The sequence below is a fragment of the Colius striatus genome, chromosome 6 (genome assembly GCF_028858725.1).
Source record: "Colius striatus isolate bColStr4 chromosome 6, bColStr4.1.hap1, whole genome shotgun sequence".
NCBI classification, from domain to species: Eukaryota; Metazoa; Chordata; class Aves; order Coliiformes; family Coliidae; genus Colius; species Colius striatus.
Window position 1 is genome coordinate 3,447,732 of NC_084764.1, and position 21,695 is coordinate 3,469,426.

The window sequence follows — 21,695 nt, forward strand, 5'->3', positions numbered from 1 at the left end:
AGATGTCTTTTCACAGTGAAGTCATGAGGCTAACGATGTAAAACTCAGAATCACCTTTTTCCATCGTGAGCCCATGAGTTAGGCACCGAAATGAAACGTGAACACAATTCTCACACGTCTGGAGCATGTTCATCTCTCTTTGGCTCCAGCAGATGCTGCAGGGGCACAGGAGCTCTGCAAGTACCTTTTGATGTGTTTGTAGGAGTCGAGCAAGAAGGGCCACGTTTCAGGCCAAATGAGCAGGATATAATAGCTTTTGAATTAAGAGACGTGAAACCACATTGAATACTTGCAATGTATTTATGCATCAGACCCTCTCCTTTGGTTTCTTGTGTTGTTGTGTTGTTTCAGTTTTCTGCTCCTCTTTATTTTGGAGCTTAAGTCCTTTAATTAATATAAGATCAAAGCACTTTAATAATTGGATAAGTATATATTTTCACCTTCCTATTCTCAAAATCACCTGAACCAGTTTCTTTCTTTCTTTCTTTCTTAGCCAAAGACCCCCACCTGGAAAAAAATTTTCCAGAAAAATGTAAGTTTCAGACAATTTGTATGAACCAAGTAACCAACCCCAGGAGTTAGACTCCACACATGCACACAAGCTTGACTGTAGCAATCAACTAATACTCCAGGCTAACAACTCTTTCCTCACATAAATGATGCATGCTGGTTAGGGTGAGTGGAAGGGAGTGAACAGCTGAAGGAGATACACTGCTCAGGAGAAGGGAATTTGCTGTGTTCATATATCCCAGGCCTACACAAACAGAGTCCTGAAGTCACTGTTCTGTGCAAAGTCGTTTCACAATAACTCTATTACTTTTTCTCTGCTACTGGAGGGAAAAGAGTTGAAGAGTACTCCCTGTCCATTCATTTCAAAGCATAAAGTTATGTCTTATTTCCTGCCCAAGAATCAGCCCCCTATTAAAATACAGGAGCAGCAGAATCTCTTGCCTTTTTCTTGCAACTAACTCCTGCTCTGCTAGTGCCCTGCCCTCGTTCAGTGTAAGAAATAGAGTTCTGAAGTGTGCCAAATACTTGGAGCAATGTTCATGTTTATTTGATGGCATCAATAACCAAAGCAAAATGTGGTCTAAATTAGGGTTTCAAAATCAGGGCCAGATTCTGTAGCTGTTGAAAACTGGTGAGCCTGAGCTGTGTCTGATCACGGGTGTTTTGCCACGCTTCCAGGAGCCCTTGTCCAGTGTGAGACTGACCCAGTGCAGGAGATTGAGGATAAGGATTTGAAATCAGGAGATGTGAAACCTGGGCAGCACTTTGTTTCTGGGAAGGAGCTGGTTAGGGTATTTTTAGAGGGCAGGAGAGGGGAAGGACATGCATAGGAAACTAGATCCTGCAGAGTGTGGCCTTTGGGGACTCAGAGGAGTGAGAAAGGCTGACAGCAGCGATGCAGGATTAATGCAACAGAAATACTGCTGTGGACTTTCCAAATTGCACATGCTCCTTCCTTTCCCTGCAGCTTGATTTGTTATTTTTAATCCTGGGCTCTCCATCTGTCCCTCTGGCTACTCTCTCTGCCTGCTTCAAGGCTACTGTGCCATGACTTGTAGGCCTCACATGTCAAGTCTCATAGTCTTTGCTGCATCTCGTCAGGAGAATGAGGGCAGTCATGGGTGACTGAATTCAGCAGACAGGACTGCCAGGAGCAAGCACAGGGCACTCAGTTTAGTACCCCTGGGGCAGCTGCCGGGTTTACTGTCCCCTCAAGTCTAGCTCTGCAATCCTGGGAGCATTAGGGAAGGACACTGAAGGAGATGGATTTACAGAAGCCTTTTAGTATCTTCACTGGACAGGGAGAAGGTGGCAGGAGGTGGGAAGGACAGTTTGCTAGGAGATAGGAGAGGAACACAGCTGCACCCATACAGATTGTGTGCTCAGCAGCTGGATACCCCATGGACAATTTCAAAGGCACTAAAGACATTTAGTGACTCAGGTCTCACTAAAAGTCATTGACTTGAAAAATCTCCCCCTGTGCATTCAGTTCATGAAGAGATCTGATGTGTGACCGTGCCATGGAGGCTGTACCCTCGTGTTCCTGTGGAGAATGGTCTGAAGGGAAACAGCTGGCTGTAAGACTAGAGAAACAGCCCTTGAATTACTGTCCTATTCTGAAAGGTGCCTATGTAAAAACAGTACCTTCTCATTCAACAGATCCCTTCTCAATATGTAAACAGAGTCAGACCTACTGACTAGTGACAAAAATAAGGCTTTACATCTTTTTCACAGCCCTGGAAAGCCAATGCAACTGGTAGGATACAGGGAAATTACATCTTAATCCAGGTACCAGCAGAAATATTTGTGAAGGGTCAATCACTTGTCTGTGTGTAGACTCTCTGATGAGCCAGGGGTTGTGTAGGAGCAGCCATGGACTGAAATGCAGCTTGCAGCACGTTTTGCAGTAGTGAGGGAAGAAAGAAACTAGCCTGGGATCAATTTGATAGCTCAGAGGGGGTTTACACAGCTGGCAGTCAGAGAGAAAATATTGCAGACTAGTAAGATGATTTTTTGTGATATGGTCAGTAAAGCAGCTTCCTCCAAACAGTTGCTGCTGGGGCCTTTTCCAGGGTGAAACTGTTTTTCAGTTCACCCTTGCAAGTCTCACTGTGCACCTATGTGCTGACCTGCACAGAGGTCTTTGCAGAAGGCAGAGAGAGCTACACTTGTCATACCTAGTAGTACTTACCCTCATCCAGACAGCTGCAAATCCGTGCCTTTCCTTCAGGACTGTGCTAAGAGTAAGACCTGAGAGATCCCAGGGAAGTAACATGTGAAGTTTGTATAAATCCCTGTTTTGACAGACTTTGGCAGCCCAGTGCCAAACTGTTCCTTGTTTCTTCTCTTTAGATATCTGATGGAATGCAGCTCAAATAGTGCTATTTCAGTCTCCAATCCACAGAAGAGGGACAGAGCCCCTGTGACCCCTTTGTGTCTGGGGTACTAATATACTCCGAGTTTCTACATCTTCTCCAGCTTTACTTAACAAAGCTCTATCCCTTTCTTATATTCACATGCAAAAGCTCAAAGGATTTGAGTCAGGAGGCCTTGTCTGGGATGAGAAACATCAACAGTTTAGGAAGAAGAGCAGCAGAAACAATTTTGTGGGGTTTACCCAGGAATAGGGTAGCTGACACAATTAATAAAGGGCTCTCTAGTAGCTGTTCACCTGCAGATCACTTCCTCAAATACAGATCAGGTCTAAATTATTGTCATCTACACTCTGTGCATTAGTGAAGATGAAAGAATTGAAAGCCTTGGCTCAGTTCCCAGTTCCACATCACAGCCTCCACCATTGGAGAGATATGAGCTGTCCCCTCATTGGCATCTCAGCTGAGAGGGGTCAGAACCAAGTACCTTTGATGCTGAGTTCCACTCTCACCCCTGGTGCTCAGGACAGAGCAGTCTGTGCTGTGGAGAAGGAGCTTTTCAGTTTCCAGGGCTGGCAGCTTGGTGTGTTGTAGGAACACAGAACTGGAGAGAGAGAGAGACCTTTCTGGGTAATTCCTGTTCCCATGTCACCTGATTTTTTCCACTAACTGACCAAAGCTCTGTTTTGTAATTAACCATGGCAGCTCTGCCCAAGAAGCCCATTTCAAAACATTGTTTTATCAACTAGAAAACAGAACAAACAAAAACAACCTCCCTTTGAAAGTATGAAAGGAAACCATTTACCTCTTCTGTTTGGGGCCTGTTCTCTGGCTGGTTTGATGACTGTATTCATCCTCTAGCAGCTGTTCATCTATTCATATTCAGTTAAGCAAGGTATTTGAACATCTTCAGAAATGCATGTGTGATGACACTCAACTGAATATGTGCTGGCAGTGAGCCACTGCCATGGATGAACACTTTGGGGTACCTGTGGAGGGGATCTCCACCGCATTACAAGATCCATTAATGTAATGTGTATCTTAGGAGATGAAGGGTCAAGCCCACCCTTGACAAACCTCCCTGGAAGCTGAGGGTTTGTTTAGTTTATATTGCATGTTTTTCCTAGGTGGGTGAGGGGCACAATGAGACCTGAGGGGTGATGGAACGATGGTAACAGTGCTCTTGTCCTTGCAGGCTCGTGGGTCTGGAGGTGGCAGGAGACGGAACGATGCTGCCTCCCAGGATGATCATGACAAACCCTATGTTTGTGACAGTAAGTAACACCCAGACAGCTGATTCCACTTCCAGCCTGCTCCTACCAGCACAGTGCACTCGGGGCTTCACCTTTTCCCTTCCAGCAACATATTCTGCTGCTCTCTCTGACTCGCATGTTTGCCACCTGCTGCTGCTCTTGGTGGCTTTGCATGAAGGAAATAAAACTGAAGTCCTCAGCAAGACTCTCCTTTGCCCTATAATAAATCAGCTCTTGCATTTTCTTTTTTCTTCTCTTTTTTTCTGCCTTCTCTGCCTTTTGTCTTCCTTTCCCCCATGTAAGATTCACCCTCTGTCTCTGTTTCAGATAGTTACAAGCAAAAGCATAACTCAAATCTCCGGTTAAAGTGCTTCACCCTTGTTTCATCTCTTCATATATTTGATGATTATCTTTTCTTCAATCAATTGAAATCTATCTGAGCTCAATTTCTGAGGTCTTATTATCATCCCCCACTCAGAGAGCACTCTTGTGGCATCACCAGGAGTTGAGTCCTCCTAAGAAACAACCACCACTCGAATGCTTTGCTTTGATACGTATTCCTTTGGAATACAGCCGTGCTGTTTGAGCCCTCACAGTGGGGACTGCAGGTGAAATAAAGCATTGCCCCAGCTGAAAAAGTACATCAGAGCCCAATTCCCAAACTGAATAGGGATTCCAGAGTCTCAGGACAAGGAAGGAGTCCAATACTTAATACCCAATGTGTTTTACCATCTAGTCCTCAGTGCTTTCCTTCTTTTGCTATCCTTTTTTGCTTCACTGTGTCATTTCTGGGAAGGGCACTGATCTTACCCACATGCTTTTTGGGTCTCCCATCTTAAGACTTGCTGTAGAGTGTCCATGCAATAATTGTGCTCATGGCTGCCTCAAATCCAATAAGACAATAAGCTATCAAAGGTAAACAGATGTAGGACCATAGCAGGAGTCTTCACTTCTGCAACCCAAAAAATGATGGTTTGATGGTTTTAAGGATATTTAGAATCCCTCTTTCTTTACTATTACCTGTCTTGCAGTGTAACTGGCTTTAAAAGACCAACTGTCACTCTGTCAGTCTATGGGGGTGTTTATGAAGAAATAAGGAGCATGTGTAGTGAATAAGATCTGTATTCCAGCTGATGAAATCAGACTCTTTTACTGTGAGACCAGGTGACTCTGCACAGAACTGCGATGGATGTGTTGGGTGTTTTGCTTCGTGCCAGGTGAATATTCTAAAGGCAACAAGTAGAAAAGGAAAGATTTGCACATGAGTGGGAGTTTCTGAAGGCATGGTCAAGGAGGAAGATTCCTACTGTGGTTAAATATCTGTCCTTGTGTGCTGGAAGAACTAATATGTGTCTTCTAAGACTTCTCTGGGAACCCAGTATGAATCTTGCTGAAGTCCCCTTCCAACCCCTTGTTCTGGAGGACAGCAATGTTATTTCTGGAAAGGTCTGCCTTGTTTGGAAGAGGCATTCAGCTATTACACTGATATTAAACCTGATCCCAACAGTAAAACTATCTGGAAATATGGAATTTCTATTCTGAGGAAGGTTTTCAATACTCAAAGTGTTTTGTCATCCTGAGTTTTTAGGAAGAGGTGGTTAGTGGCTTATTTTATGGGATGAAACATTCTGGAGTACTTCAGTTGATTTTATTGAGCGTATACTGTAGCAGAAGTTCAGAGTGAAATGTTTGCCCATTCAGAGCATGGGCAGAATGACTAAAGGAAAGAAATGCCTTGTTTCATCAAATTAGCAAGTAGAAAACTAGTTGGTTAGATTTTCCAAGCAGTTGCATTGGACAGTGTTTTGCCTTGAGCTCCCTTGGGAAAAGCAGTTGGATAATGAAAGTGGCAGGGCAGGCTGGTGTGAGATGGACATAGGCTGGAAATGGTAACACAGCCAAATGGGTCAGCTGCTCTGTGAGACCAGACCCAAAGATAGCTTTCATAGCTGCATAGGAGATACAGCAGAGGCCTTAAAAGATAGTGAGAAGTAAGGCTTGAGGAGCAAAGCAAAGCCTCTTGTGTCAAGCAAAAGAAGTGGAAGATACACCTCCATAGCTGCTCATGAGAAACTGGGTGTTTGATTCTTCAAGGAGGGACAGTGAATGAATATGTGACTGTCTAAGAATTGATGTCATGTCCTTATCAAATGATCAGCTGGGGAACCATCAGTTCTACCACAGCAGTCTTCTGCAAAGCCTTCCTGCTATTTTCATATTGTACATTATGTATGATTTTCTCCGGAGTTTTCTCTGGAAACTTCTGTTCTGATCTTCAAGGTTGCAATCTGTTGTGATGCCTGAGCATCGTGACTCCAGCTATCTGCTTCCTTTAGCCAGAGTGGGTAGTTTGTCCTGGATCTCAAGTTATTCACTTCCCTGCTGCCCATCCTCATTTGGCTGCTTTTATCCTTCTCATGTACCCATGGAGACCTATCTGTGTACATACTTCCATCTTTCTGTCTGTCTGAGGAAGATTTCCCTTGCCTGTCTCTGAAGGGAGTTGTTTCTTTCCCTTTTACCACTATGTCCTTCTCTCTCTTTAGTTTCATTTTAGCATAATGACTTCTGTTGGTGCATCCTTACCCTTAGTCTCTCTGAGGCTGAGATATGCATTCAGATCCATTCCTTGTGCAAAATCAGAATTGACTGAAACCTTCTGTGATCTCTGCTGGATCAGTGACTAATACAACCTTGTATGTACCCAGAGACACTGATCCTGGAGTGTTTTGTAGAAGCCGATCCTTTTGTCAAAAACCCTCATTTTCAGGTTTCTCTGGTTATTTCACATGATTTTTCTCTGCTGCAGTCTAAGACAAGCAGTTCTTGCTTTGTTCTTAGTGGATAACAATGTCTTCTTCCTATGACTGTAAACAGTTACTGGGGCTTCTTTCAAATGTTTTTTCTTCAGCTCATTTACTAAACTTGTTTCTTTCCTCTGAAAAAATCTCTTATTCAAGCAGCAGTGGCCAGAAGTAAGTTGAATGTGCTGTTGAGAGGATTGAAGCAGCTCAGGAGACAAATGGCTGATACACAGAACTTCCCTTTACTTATGGCCCTTAGATTAATGCAGTTTGCTCTGTTACATATCTGTGAGAGGGACAGAAATGGCTGACTTGATAGACTGTTTAGTAAACTCTTGTCAATGCAAGACACAACTCAGTGCAGTGCAGTCAGGTTTCAGTGGCAAAGGAGTTTTCACCCTTGTCCAGCATCTGAGTTCACACTTAATATGCCATTTGCTATAACTTCTTATTCCTTCCCTGTTCAACCTGTTTCTATTTGGACAGAGCATCCATCACCTTGGATTCCTTCCTTATGCTACCTTTTCCTGTTTATAGTGTGTTTTATCTGTTGGTACTAGATGCTGTATTAGCACTCACTCATTATGTTAGCTTGAAAGAATCCTTTGATTAATGAAGCAGGTTTGTTACATTTCTATTACTATTCCAATCTTTTCACCAGTGACCAGTTCAAAGTGACACTTTGAACCTGGCTTTGAACTGATGGGAATTATTCAGAACCTAGTTTTGTTTTTACAAGTACCTAATCCTACCTGCAAATCCCTGCAGCTTGAAACATCCTCCTGCTTTTGCTGGAAGTTCATCATCCATCAGGGCATCGAAATGTCACGATTCAACTTACTGTAGGCTCTGCCAACAGGAGTCTGGAGTCTTCAGGTGGTTTTAAGTGATGTAAGATGAACAGATTCCACTGAGTTTCAGTGGTTACTGAGGGTGTCTGTTGTAGTTTCCTTAGGAAGTCCCAGTTAAATGTTGTGTTGTTGTAGCATGACTAGCCAAAGGCAATTCCTTGAGACCTGTTCTTTAGGACCTATTTAATTGTATATGTTCACAAAGTGATGGCTCTAGTAATGATGCTGCTGACTTCACCAGCCTTCTTTCTCACCTTCTTGAAATGAACCTGATCCTGTCCTACTCATTTTAACAAACACCTCAATGGTTCTCCGGCAGGTTTGCTGGGATACAAAAAGCCTACAAGATCAGTCATGGTTTAGCTCGATTTTTACCAATTCCCTGCAATGTAATCTGTTGTCTTAATTTTTACAGATACCATGAGTGAGCCCAAAACTAACTGCTGCTGCTTCTTAGGACAGACCTTTGGTCAAATATCACAATAACAAGCTGATTTGCAAATGCTTTGATTATAGCATTATGTTTTGTACATGCTTCTCATAAGTCTCCATCACGACTTTAGCTTCCCTTTTAAACTGTTGGCAGTTCAAGCCCTAAACCATCTCCTGCTATTATCCTTTCTAGTGAATCCCTAAGTAGCTAATAAACAATAAGAGCTAGAATGAGATGATTGTTCAGTTGAACCCAACAAACAGTTCTCCTACCAGATCTGCTTTACTTGGCATTCATTGATTACCTCACTGTTAAAAAACAAGCCACAATTATGGAGGCAAGGATATATTTGGGGGGTTTTTAATATTGAATCACACAAATGTGGAGTAGAGGATATAGCAAGAGGGGAACAGAGTTGAGTGGGGTAGTTGAATGTTTTCTGCTTACACTGGCTGCCCATTTTCTCCTTTGCCCTTGCTGGTAATTAACATTGAAATATGGGCAGAGATCTGTTGCTTTGCACAGGAGTTCAACGTTCCTGTGATCTTCACAGAGCAGGTAGATGCTGGGACTGAAGTTAGGACTATTTACTGCTTAATGAAGATCCTCTCTGAAGTGTGTTGCTAAATAGCTACTCTCACACTAGAGGTGTGTCCATGACAGTGCTGATCAAAGAGACCAAACACAGTGGAGGTCAAAATCTACTGTCAGCATTTGACATCTCTAGATGTGTCAGAGTGTGGACACAACTGGAACAAGGGAGATGATATCCCCAAGCCAGTGCAAAACAAGGAATGGGGTCGTTTTGGAGTGGACTGAATGGTGGGACAGGAAGATAACTTTGAGGAATGACAGCAGCTACCATTTAACATTTGACACAGCCCTGCTGAGAAGAAAGAACAGGAAGCAAGGGAGCAAAGCAAAGAAAGACAACGAGGGGAACAAGATTCAGTGACAAAAAGGGGGTTGTGGGGGGAAGCATGAACTCCCCCAAGGTCCCGTTTCCACTAGAAACGTGGATTGTTTCCTTCTGTCTCATACCGGTGACAGATTGTGCAAAATGTATGTGGAGAGCTGGCTGGAACATAGCTCACAGCCTGCCAAGGACCAAATGTGTAACCATTTCAAAATGACAGCAACACAGCCATTAAATATTTGATGAGGAAGTCTTTTATGTCATAGACTTCACATCCCCCTTTAAAGCAGGACAACCGTTTCGTATTAATTTTACCCATTGAGAAACGTAAACAGAGTGAGGATTTGCTTATCCAAAATGTTGCAGGCTGTTAGGAGCCAGAACTTAGAAGAGAGCTCTCTTTTATGAGAGCTTGGGATTAAACTGTCTGCAAGTTATGGTTTGCCCCCAGTTGTGTACCATCTTCGTTTCCAATTGGAAGGTTCATCATCGGAGAGTGTCTGGTGGCCTAATAAAATCTCTCCCTCTTCCCCATTTGTAGCTTTTGATCAGCACTGCTGTATCACTGCTCCCTTACCCAGCTTGGTCCTGAAATGGCATTCACATCAGGTTCTAGCAACAATCCATCCTTTGAATGCAGGAGGAATCCGAGCGGGTTACGTTCCACAACCTCCCGCTGTTTTCATTGGGCTCAGCTACCTAATTAAAGATCAAGTCAACTTCCCAGTGCTGAGATTCAGGCTGAAATCTACCACATGCAAGGATGATGAGCCTATCCAGCAAGGAAAATTAAAGATAACAAAAAAAAAAAAGAGTCAAAGCTGCTGAAAGAAAGGCAAAGCCACCAGGCAAAGTTTATGAAAGGCATGCTCTCACTTTGTACTGCGAGCTGCTAGCTAAGGACTAATCAGCAGCCTACATTGCAGACTGGGAGAACCAGTCCTCGTTATGCTTTTGTCAGCTCAGAGAATGAGAAAGATGTGGTGTAAGCACTGGTCTGGATGCTGGAACTCATGAATTGCAGTCCTGCTAATGACAAAAGATCACTGTGTGGGCAAGCCTGCTTAACCCCTCGGTGCTTCTCTTTCTCTCTCTTCTTCAGAGGTGAAATGAGAATAGTGTTTCCCACTCAGGAATGTGGAGGAAGATTAATTAATATTTGAAAAGCCAGTCTTGCAGTGGGAAGAGTTATATAAGAGCTAAGTGTTTATTAATGATCACCCTTTATAGAAACCACTTCTTAGCACAGTGATATGGTAGATTAAGAAAATGTGCTCTATCTGGAAAATAAGAGATTAGGGTGATTTCAGGAGGATTGAAGCTGTTGGAGAAACCACAGAGTTCTGACTTAGCTTTTATTCTAGCAAAGTCTCACTGAAGCCAATGGCTCTTTTGCCTGGCTGATATCAGGATATCCCTTTTCCCCTGCAAAAGGCTCATTTTCTTGAGGAATAGGCAACCTCTGCAGTTTCAGCTTTCTGTGACAGACATGCATTTGAAAAGCTGAAGGGTCTGGGCACCAAGAATAAAAACTGCTGTAAGCTGAAAACCTTTGGTCCTTCAAAGGATCTGCTGGGACTGTGTAAACAGAACTCCTTTGCCTCAGTTCTGGATATAAAGGCCTCCAAATTCGTTTCTAGCTAGGCATGTCTCAGATTGCAGCCACTCTTGAAGGCCATCTGAAAGAATTTTGGCAGTGGGAAGGGCTCAGCTGCAGAATTCCTCCAGCCTCAGCTTATATTGATGCTCACTGGGTTAGTTTTCTGGTGAGCTGATAAGTTTTTTGCTGGAGAAGGGCAAGTCTGCAGACACATCTGATTTACCTGTGTCATCCTAAACTCTGCAGGTTCCTGCAGGGAATGGCAAGGTCACAGGTTTGAGACTTCTTGCAGGGAATCCATGTTCCCTTTGTGCATTGGGGGAGAAAGATGCACGAGACCTGTATTGGAGGACACGGTGCTTTTGTAAAGTAACAAGAGCAGAGCTGAAGTTGTGACTGTGTTTTCAGGTAGAAACATCCAGCCTGAACCTCCCCTGGTGCAACTTGAGGCCGTTTCCTCTTGTTTTACTGCTTGTCACTAGGGAGAACAGACTGACCTCCACCTCACTACAGCTTCCTTTCAGGTAGTTATAGAGAGCCAGAAGGTCTCCCCTGAGCCTTCTTTTCTCCAGGCTCAACAGCCCCAGATCCCTCAGCCCTTCCTCATCTGAGACATGCTCCAAATCCTTTCCTAGCTTGGTAGCCCACCTCTGGATCCTCTCCAGCACCTCACTGTCCTTCTTGTAGAGAGGGGCCCATAACTGGACACAACACATTTTCTATCCCTCTCTCAAGTCTGATGACTGTTTATTGTGTTACACTTTTTCTGCTATACAAAAAGTGGAGACCAAGTCATTACAGAACTGTGGGTCTCGTTTGACTCTCTGGCAGCATCTGTTCTGCTGCATGTCCTTTGCTCTGCAGGACTGCAGAGGGTTAGGAGTAGTTTCCCTCTCCAGAATGCATTAGAAAAATGCATGGCTGTATTAGAAGAAGAGAGACTGATGTTTTGTGGAGAGCATGCATCTACCAACAGTTTGGTTGTTCCAAATGGCTGGCAATAGAGTTAGGTTTAGATGTGAAACGAGGGCAGATGCTTCAATGAATGGATGTGCTCTTGTATTTGGGCATTTTGTTTCTCCCCAGCTTTTCTCTTCCCTCCTGCCAGAGCTCTCACTTCTAAATCAAGAACATTCAAAGACTTAAAATAACATGTAGCTGAGGACACATTACATTTGGAAAAAGCTTTTGTCTTGTTGTGACAATGTGTTGTCACCTTGAAGGATGGAGAAGAGTGGAACAGAAGTATCTAATATTCCAGATCAGTCATTGAGATCACGTAGCTGTTTCACACCTTTCTGAGAAGGGAAAGTGTTTTCCTTGAGGGGTTTTGCAAATCAGCTAGAAGAGGTGGAGAATGAAACATGGGACTGTGCTAGGCTTTGATGTACAGCTTTCTATCACCTGTTCCAGAATGTTCTACACATGTGAGTAGTGGCAGAAAAGCACAATCCTGGAAGTTCTGTTTATGTGTAAATAAATAACTGGGCTGGATCTCTTTGTCTCTCTTGTTTTCTGATTTCTAGAGCCATGTGACATTCCCAGGCTCAAGGGTCTGGGGAATGGGAAGTAAGTAGCAATATACATTGCAGGATTCGTTTTCAGTGTTGGGACTGAGGGAGGTTTTTAGGAGTAGCTGATAATTTCCTCCTTGGAGGTTTTTTCAAGGAGTCTACAAACAAGAGACTGCTGGGGTTCCCTTCTCTCTTCTTGCACCTCTTCCTTTGCCTTCCTAAGCAAGCCATGCAAGAAGGCTGCTGATGATGACATTTATTGCTGTGTGAAATCCTTGAGGTTAATGAAGCTGAGAAAGTGACTGAAAATGTGGCTGGGAATAAAACTTTGCAGGAAGGGCACTAAACCTCTTTACCTTCATTCTCTCATCTTCCAAAATGGCAACGAATCGTACTTGGTAGGTGAAGTAACTTTATAAAAGAGAATGGGCATTCAGAGACTGCTTTGAAGGTGAAAAGAGAGAACTTTTAGACAATACCATGAATTAAAAACTTTATAGGACCTGAATTTGTATGTAATGTACATAATGAATCCTCTAATGAAGCTGGTAAGGAGCTCCCTGTGAAAATGTAGACCTTTTGTCACCCCGAATCATTTGATCTGTTCTTAGTGTCTGTGTACTTAAACCTACAATAAACAAAAGTTCAGAAGGAGGATTCTCTGTCACACATTGTATTATTTATTGGGATACTGAATATGAAGTTGACCTGAGCAAATAAGTATCCCTACTTACATGTTCTTCTAGCAAGAGACTGTGGATGATTCCTATCTGTGTCTTTACTAGTCTGTGTCTTTACTAACCTGCAAATAAAGCTATTTATTACCCTTTACAGGAAGCCCTTTGGCAAAAAAAACCCCTCCCAACTAACCAACAGCAAACTGTTTCCTTCTCTCAGAGACTGGTATTCAAGTCAATAATATCTGTTCTTCTCAGCACAGCTCCTGTTGCTGTGCATTGTGCAGCACCAACACCAGAGCTGGCATTTCACTTCATTTTACGTGCAGTCTTGTCAGCAGTCATAGCAGAGAGGATGAGGGCTGTGTGAGCTGCAGAGATGGAGTGTGCATTTGCCTAGGGTTGGAGGAAGAACTGCTGGCAGCATGGTGGGAAGAAAGTTTGTTTGGGGACCCGTGGCTGCCCTTCTGTCACCTTTGGCTGATGTTGGTTGCAAGAGTTTCAGGCAGGCACCCGGAGTGTGTGGTGCTGCTGTCGGGGAGGAAGGGAGCGTTATTTGAGAGGATGCTGCCATTGTTGCAGGTCACACTGATGTTTCTATTCTCTTTCCCTCCCTCATATCTCTTTTCCTTTCAGTCTGTGGCAAGCGTTACAAGAACAGGCCTGGGCTGAGCTACCACTATGCTCACACCCACCTCGCCAGTGAAGAGGGCGATGAGGCCCGTGAGCAGGAGACCCGCTCTTCCCCTGTGCACAGGAACGAAAACCACAAACGTGAGTAGTGCTTCCCCTTTGCTTTCCTGCTCAGGGATGTTGCCTCTGCCTTGTCTTTGCCTTAAGGAGGCTGATGTGATTGCCTGGCTCTGTTGTGAGTGATTGGGACCTGGATGCTTGGAGCTAATCAGCCGCAGCTCACACGGGTGCTGCCTCAGCTAGTCAGAAATTCATTTCCAGCCCAGCATTATCTCTGCAGCAAGTCACTTTTCCACTACTCCTCCTGTGAGAAGGAGGTGGCAAGGAGTGGAGGGAAAAGGAGAGATGCCCAACCTGCCCATCATCAAGCAGCCTCCCAGTGGCTGTTGGCAGGGACATCAAGGAAATGCACATCTGGTAGTCTGAGGGGGCTGCTTTTGTTTTGCCTTTGAATGAGAGACATTTATCCATGTCTCAGTTTTCAGGTATGAAATTCATGGCACCTGTCCCCCTTATCCTTGCATCTCCTCCCTGAACAGCCTTATCCCAAACTTTACCAAAAGCCTCTTATAGTTAGGGAAAATCAATGAAAAAGCATCAAGATCAGTATCTGCCAGGAGAAGAACTGGGACAGGAGAAGAGTCATGTGCCTGGATTCCCCATCTGGATAAATCTTAGGGGTCCAAATGGCCCTGTTTGTCTGTCCTTCCTCTGCTTCTTAGGAACAGAAGCATGAGTCAAGGAGACTGTGTTTTATTACTGATTTTTGCAAGCCTTTAAACCCCCGATTCTCAGTTTTCCAGTGTGCAGTGCTATGTGATGTTTGCTTTCACCTTGGGATTTGTGTAGGTAGCTTTGTTCACTTGCAGAAAGTCCTTTCAGATCGCCACGTGAACTGTGTCATCTTAGTTCAAAGGAATGAACAGTGGGGACAAAGCTATGAGATGCTTATAGGGGAAAAATATCCAGGCAAACACTTTTTAATACTCTAAGAAATAAGGATGTAGGGAAACATTTTCTTTCTAAGCAGGATAATTGACAGTTGTCCCCAGGGAGGTGTGGGGAGGGGGATCCTTCCTCCAAAGCATCTGCTACTAGCCACTGTCTGAGCTTGAAGGGCCATTTAGTGTGATCCCACTTGGCAGTCCCTGTGTTTCTGTCACTTGTATGCTCTACCTTTTAGCTATTCACGTTTTGTAGGTTCACTGCAAAAGTAATTTTGACTCCTCCAGCTGTTGATAAACTTGAGCTGTCAATGCACTGCTTGGGCAGGCTGGAGAATGTCAGTGCTCTGTCAGTAGCTTTTGTTTACTTCCCATTTACATCATCTCTGTTGTTTTGGGGTGGTTTTCTGTGTGCCTGCCATAGTCAGTAATAGCTGCATATCTAAGGGCATATTGCAAGTCTTTGTGGAATTAATATTGATAATAGCCTTGCACAGATGCCGAAACAAAGAAGGGTAACATCCCTTTCCCTTCAGCTTGTCATGAAGGCTGAGGACAGTCTCAGTCCTTATGTTTCTGCTTAGGAAATGATGGAAGTTAGCAAGAAGAGAAGGCAGGGAAGCTGTGGTAAGGTTAGGAGTAGCTGGCTTCAGCCCATGGAAAGAAAAGCACGTTCTGTACTATGCTAAAGGATAGAGAGGGAGCTGCTCGGGCTCGTGTTCCTCCAGAGCTCCTGTGTGATGCATGTGGCAGAGGGAAGCTGCTGATGTACAGATCCCCAAACAGGCAGAAGTTCAGAGCCAGTGGGGTAAACCACTCTGAGGCCCAGACTCCTGAGCAGAAAGAATCTGCTTAACAACCAGCCAGGAGCCAGTGAGGTACAGGCAGCAGCCACACGAACGTGAAGATCACCCCTGGGGAAAGTCCCAGATGCTGGAAGGTAACTCCCAGTTGACTTAGCTGTTGCGGTGACTGTGTGTTCCTTTTTTTGCCTGTTTATTTGTTTACAGCCTTGAGCTCAGATCTTGCATCTTTGCTCTTTCACTTGGCAATATTTAATTTATGCTGCCATTTATCTTCCATGTGAATGCTAATTGTCCACGTTGCTAATGTGCAGTCATTAAATGGCCCCTTTGTACAGGGGGGATGGTGGGGAGCCAGAGCATCAGATCCTTCCTCTCCCTTAAGAACTGCTAGGCATGTGTTATGAATTAGATTTGACAGGTCTGCAGTGTGGCAGGGCTGGGGCTTCAAGAGTCCTCTCTGCATGGGTTTGGGGGTGGGAGGGAGAGAAGGCAGGAGGGGGGGATGTTAATCCAAACAGCTAATCCGCAACCTATTGAACAGGGAGGACCAGAGATACGGTATAGAGCAGGGACTGGTTGTTTGCTTAGCAGTGTGTCAGAGAGATATGAGCAGGCTGATTTTAAAAAAAGGCAAGGCAGATTCAAAGCAGCCATTTGGAATTTGCTGTGCTGTGGGAGGTGAGCACTGGGTCAGCGAAGTTCAGGCGGGAGGCTGCAGCGTGAACTTCCTTCCTTTGTACCCGTGGAAACAGCAGCTGTGGGGATGCAGGAGAGAGCTTTCTGGAGCAGGGCTTCTGCAGGATTCACCTACTAAAGCCCTGGCTGCTGCCAGCTCAAGAGCTGATGGCCTATTGCCACTCTGCACACCTGGTTCTCTTTAGCTTTGCTCTGCTCCTCCTGCACAGACTGATTTGGTTAGTTCAGTAAATTACCCACAGACTGGAGAGAAGATGCAGGTAGGAGGAACCAGTCTGAAACTGAGGCTCATGGAACAGATGGCTACCAAGGGGAGCAGGGGACTCAAACTTCTTTCTCATGAGAGACCAGGGGTTGTTAAGCATAGAAAAGAGAAGATGAAGGGGAGACCTCATCAACACTTCTAAGTACCTAAATGGTAGGTGTCAGGAGGATGGGGCAACACGTTTTTTCTGTAGTGGACAGGACAAGGGGTAATGTCCTGGGTAATGGGCATGAGCTGGAACACAAACAGTTCCCTTTAAACACAAGGAGAAATTTCTTACCATAAGGGTGAGGGAGCCCTGTCCCAGGCTGCCCAGGGAGGGTGTGGAGGCTCCTGCTCTGGAGGTTCCCAAACCCACCTGGACACGTTCCTGTGTGACCTGCTGGAGGGGAACCTGCTTTAGCAGGGGCTTGGGCTGGATGAGCTCTGGAGCTCCCTTCCAACCCCCACCACTCTGTGATGCTGTGAAAAAGATGTGTATCAAAGAACAGAGACTGGCCTAAGCCTGAAGTCCTTCCTCCTTGGCACATCAGTCTGTCCTTGACTGCTGTAGAAGGTTTATTTACAATCTCTCTCCCTCTGTCCTCCTTCCTCACCTATAGATTACCCTTTGCAACATGGAAGATGGCTCAACAGTCTTTTCTGGCCTTTGCCTTTCTCAAAACATCTTAGCCTGTGCTTCCTTTGAGCTTTAGTTACTTTGTATGTCTTATCTAGCCCTTTGACACAGATAAATAGCCTTTCCTCAGTGCCTAATCCTATCTGTGCCTACACACACATTTATTCTTGACCTACACTCTGTTTTTTTTTACCTGAGTATGGAACTGTGAAAAGAAAGTTAGAGAAAACCCTTGAAAAAGTCACCCCTCCCCACTTCCCCAGCTCCACTGATAGGAATAAATGATCCCACACCATTCTCAGCCTCTTTTTCTTCTCCTGCTGGCTTCTCCTCCACATGTTGGCACCGAGAGCGTGAGATTTGTGAGCCCAGGGTGCATCCAAGCCTGCCACAAAACACCTGCTGTTTTCTTCCATCTCACTCCATGGGTACAGGCCAGCTCTGGGGGCAGCTGCTGCTCACAAATTTTGAGACACTTGTGATGTAGGAATGGCATTAGACTTGTCTCTATTGAAATGTGTGTATGAATGAGTGTACCAGTATAAATGCTCTTCCTCCTAGGAGAATAGGATAGTGTGTCTACACGGAGGAAAAACTTCCTCTGCTTTGAAGGAGAGGAGTTTTCAGTGGCCTTTTGCTGTGGGAAACGTTGCTTACAGGCAGCTGTGCGACAAACAGCGACTGAACAGATCTTATGCCCACAGACACTTTGGCCAATGAGAACCCTCAATAAAGGCCACTGTGCAGGCTGGGGCTGTGCAGGTCAGTCCATCCTACACTACACATCCTCTGCCCTCCTGCCCCTCCGTTAGCCTTGACATCTGACCTGCAAACCCAGCCCCTGCACGTTCTTTCCTGGCATCAGCTTGTCGTGGCCGGTTCCATCGCGGATTTTATGATGTGGATAAATCTCTACTGGAGAGACCAACCAAAGTTGTTTGTGTACTCTAAGCATAATTGGATACCCAGTCTCCAGAGATAAAAAATTAATGTGCTAACCTCAGTGTGCCTCCAAGCTGTCCTCCAGCTCCCCTACACAGTCATCTTTGAAACATTTTTATTTCCATCCAGGCAGGGGGCTGGCCATGAATAAATGACGAGAGTCAGCCCCTCGGTTGGAGACGAGCTGTTTGTTCCTCTCCACAAGCAGCATCAATTTGAAAAGCTACATCAGCCTTACTTTTTCCCTGCCTCAGTGCTGATCCTTGCTGGGGCCATGATGGGAGCTACTTGTGAATGCAAGGATGCATCAGTGCCCACCTTGTGACAAGATACCCTGCAGCAGGTGCCTTTTCAGTGGAAATATGTACATTACCTCGAGTTGACTTCTCATTAGTTTAATCTGTTTGGGTTTTTTTTCTTTTCCAGAGCTTGTTTTCATAAGGCAAAAGAGCCAGAATACTAAAAGCAAAAGTAGTGATTGCAGAGTCTAGAAGTGCCTAACGATTTCCACTCAAACCGTGTTTGCAGTTGTGAATTTCTCAGCCTTTTGTGCCTGTGTTTGGGGATGCTGAGGGGAAGAGAAATCAGTTGTCGAGAGTTTTGGAATGGTGGAAAATCCTAAACTTGTCTCCCATGTACCAGGGACCCACTGGGGACTTTATGTCGTTTTGTTTGGAGTTGTGGAGGGATGTTTTTTATACACTGCCAGGGCTGGATACTGGGCACTGTAATCCCTCCTTGAGTTCCCTGAGCTGCCAGGGATGATGCCTTACAGTGGGCAGAGCCCAAGTCTCAGGAGAGATGCTCCTCAAAGTCAGGAAATCTATATGTTAACATGCCAAACTCTTTTGTCTGCCTTCACATTCCATGTCTCCTACTGTTTGTTGCTGTGAGGCACTGGACAGTTAGACAGTTACAGTGATTTAGTGTGAGCAGTGGGATTTTGGCCCGTGCTTTAGGTGCTCCAAGCTGTAGGACCAGTGCATAGACATTTCTATGAAGTGCTGCTTTATGATGCAGGAATGCTGACTTCTCAAATCTACAAGATGTGATCAGCTGATGCTGTATTTTCCTAGCCCTACCTTCCCCTGGCCTCCTCCCAGCTCATTCTTCAGCTGCTCAACTTCTGGGCCATATTGATTCCTGTAAAAGACATCATCAAATGCTCTTCCTTTCCCCACCACATTCAGAGGCTTCCCCTGACTCCTACAGATGTGCCTCCTTCTTGTAGCTCCTCTTCTGCTGTGTAGAGCTCTTTGGCTGTGTCTCTCCAGAAGCAGAGGCTGTAGGAAGGGCAAACCTATCAGAGTGGCTAAAAACTTGTGCAAAGGCAACAGCTTCTCTGTCCCCACAGTACCAACTAACTCAAAGAGGAGCTAAAATTCAGTTAGTAGGGAGAACTGGCAATAGTGTGGGTGGGTGATTTGCAGCACTTCTCTGGCTGCCAGCAAAGGGCATGCCCATGCTGTGTGGGGGAGTGCAGTGAGGGGAGCCTGAGCTCGCAGAGGCCCATCGGGCTGTGCAGGCTGATTAGCCTCACTCTGGGAACCAAACAGCAGCCCTTTCCCAGTGCTACGCCCAAGTTCAGAGCTTATTTGGCTGAATGCTGTGTCACCTCGACACAACACCCAACCTAAAGCAGCACTCAGAGCCTGCTGGAGAGTCTCTGTATCAAGTGCCTCAACACTTCCCAGTTTGGGGTTAGCCAACGTGCTTATCTCTGGTGTTAACCACAGGGTAAACATGCCCAGAGAGACTGGCCGTTTCCTCTCATTCACTTTGATTTACGCTTTTTTCCTGGAATACTGCAATGAGAAAACCCTGCACTTAATGCACTGGCGAGGAGGCTGCAGAAATGACTCTGCACATCCCTGCCTGGCTGCCTACATGGGAGAGGGCGTTCCAGCTGCACTTGGCCTGTTCCTCACCGCACCAGGACTTATCATCTAGGTTATTCTTTTATTGTTCCTGTCCAAGGCGGGGTCTAGCATAGAAACACCTCTCTGACCCCCACCATTGCTTACACCCATGAGCAGGGCAGCGGGTGTGTGCCCAGCCCGGCATCTCCCTCCTCTTCCTTCAAGGAAAGCCACAGCCTGAGTGCTGCTTTTCTTTTTCCTTCTCCTTAAAGCCATTTTTGTGTTTAACTATCACGTTGTATTTCCTGCCTATCCTCCACGGATGCCTTCTGAGCAGCAAAGCGAAGGGGCCTGTGCTGCAATTCCTCACGCTTGAGAGAGATGAAGTGATAACAGGTGGCAAGGCCAGAGGCGTCCCTGGCTGGGCACGCTGGTCGCCATGGAGATGAGCCAGGCCTGCCAGGGATGAGTGCTGGTGGTGGGAGGGCCGGTAAAGGCACAGGGGGGCACTTAGACCATCAGCTGGGATTATATGTCATCAAAGGCCTCCAAGGGGCTTGACGACCGCAGGCTGAAGCTCTTGGCTGACGTTTTGCCGCGCAGGAGGCCAAACGTTAGGCCTCGCGCTTGGAGAGTGAGAGAAAGGGAGGAGTCGGAAAAGGAAAACCAGGCCCCCATCTCAGACAGAGTCTTGTGGATTGAAACAAGAAAAAACACACCAGAAAAAAAAACCCAACCAAAAAGCAAACAAAAAACCCCCAAATCCAAAGCAAATCCACCCCTTTTTCCTCCGTCGCAAACCACGTTCCCGTGGTCTCTATTGTGCTCTGCAGGTTTGTGTTGCAAAGAGTAAATAGCCTGATTCAAAGCCTTTCAAATTGAATTGAAAACCTCCAGTGGACTTTATTGGTTTTGGATCAAGCCCAGAAGAAACAGGTAAGAGCTAGGCAAAATGTGCTAGGAAAAATCCCTTTGGGAGCGAATATATGTCTGAGTGTAGCCAGTTCACTGTAACCGTTTAAATAAATGATGCACGGCCCCCCACCCTGACAGCAAGGAGTGCACCCTCCTCCTCGTTCCCCACTGCCTTTCTACTAGTGTAGATATGATGTAAAATAGAGACAAAATGCTACCAAACCTTAAATTAAGGTGAAGTATTACGGGCTGAAGAACTAGATACGGCTGCGATTTGGTATTGAGTAACAGGGAAACCCGTTTCTCTTTTTAAGCACTGGTTCCAGCTCTTAAGTTTTTAAAGATTGTGATCCAAATCATCAAAATAGCTTTACTTAGAAATCAGAAAAATCGAAAACTACAAGGTTCTGGTCATTTGAGGTGTTTTCTGTGAGTATTTAAGGGTCACATCTTGAAGGAAAGCTATTGAAAATACCTCTAATCTGAGTTCTCTGATTTAAAATCAGGGACAAGAATTGCTGCTTCTGAACTTGCTTTTCCGTTCAAGATATTCTCTGCAGCCCTGAGAACTAGAAAACTGAGGTTCTTATTGTGCCATCTGGCACAATAAATGATACCAAAAAGAAAAATCCCAATTTCTTGGTGTTCTTTCTCTAGAAGGAGCTTCCTTTTAGTATTAAACCACGGGGAAGAGAACTTGCAGGTGTTTTGATTACTTGGAGAGGGGAGAAGGGAAGCTAGAGCTCTGTTTAGAGCCCCTGCCTTTAAAGTCAAGAAGACACAGAAGTTGTTTTAAATATGTAAATTCAATCTATTTGTTTAGCTGTTTAGGTTTTGTCTCCAGAGCAAAGTTACTATGTGATATGCTACAGAATTGATTGCATGTACAGTATTTATTTTGCAAGAAGACTCCCGTGAATGATGGCACCAGATTTTAAGTAGGTCTTTATTCTGCTTAACTTGGTGTAGTTTAAAATTAATTAGGCTAAGAAGGAAAAAGAAATGGTCTCACTATATAAGCACATA

At 45.0% G+C, this 21,695-nt stretch overlaps 1 protein-coding gene across 9 annotated transcripts in view; it reads left to right on the forward strand.

Moving 5' to 3' along the window:
- DPF3 (double PHD fingers 3) overlaps nt 1–21,695 on the forward strand; it is a 166,962-nt gene that overhangs the window by 100,631 nt on the left and 44,636 nt on the right. For 7 of the 9 annotated variants that reach the window (XM_061997682.1, XM_061997688.1, XM_061997684.1 and 4 more), the window contains exons 6-8: nt 494–532; nt 4,078–4,156; nt 13,567–13,704. In XM_061997682.1, the coding sequence (XP_061853666.1) occupies nt 494–532; nt 4,078–4,156; nt 13,567–13,704 (256 nt within the window). The remainder of the gene's footprint in view (nt 1–493; nt 533–4,077; nt 4,157–13,566; nt 13,705–21,695) is intronic. The other 2 variants (XM_061997685.1, XM_061997687.1) reach the window with 1 other exon arrangement.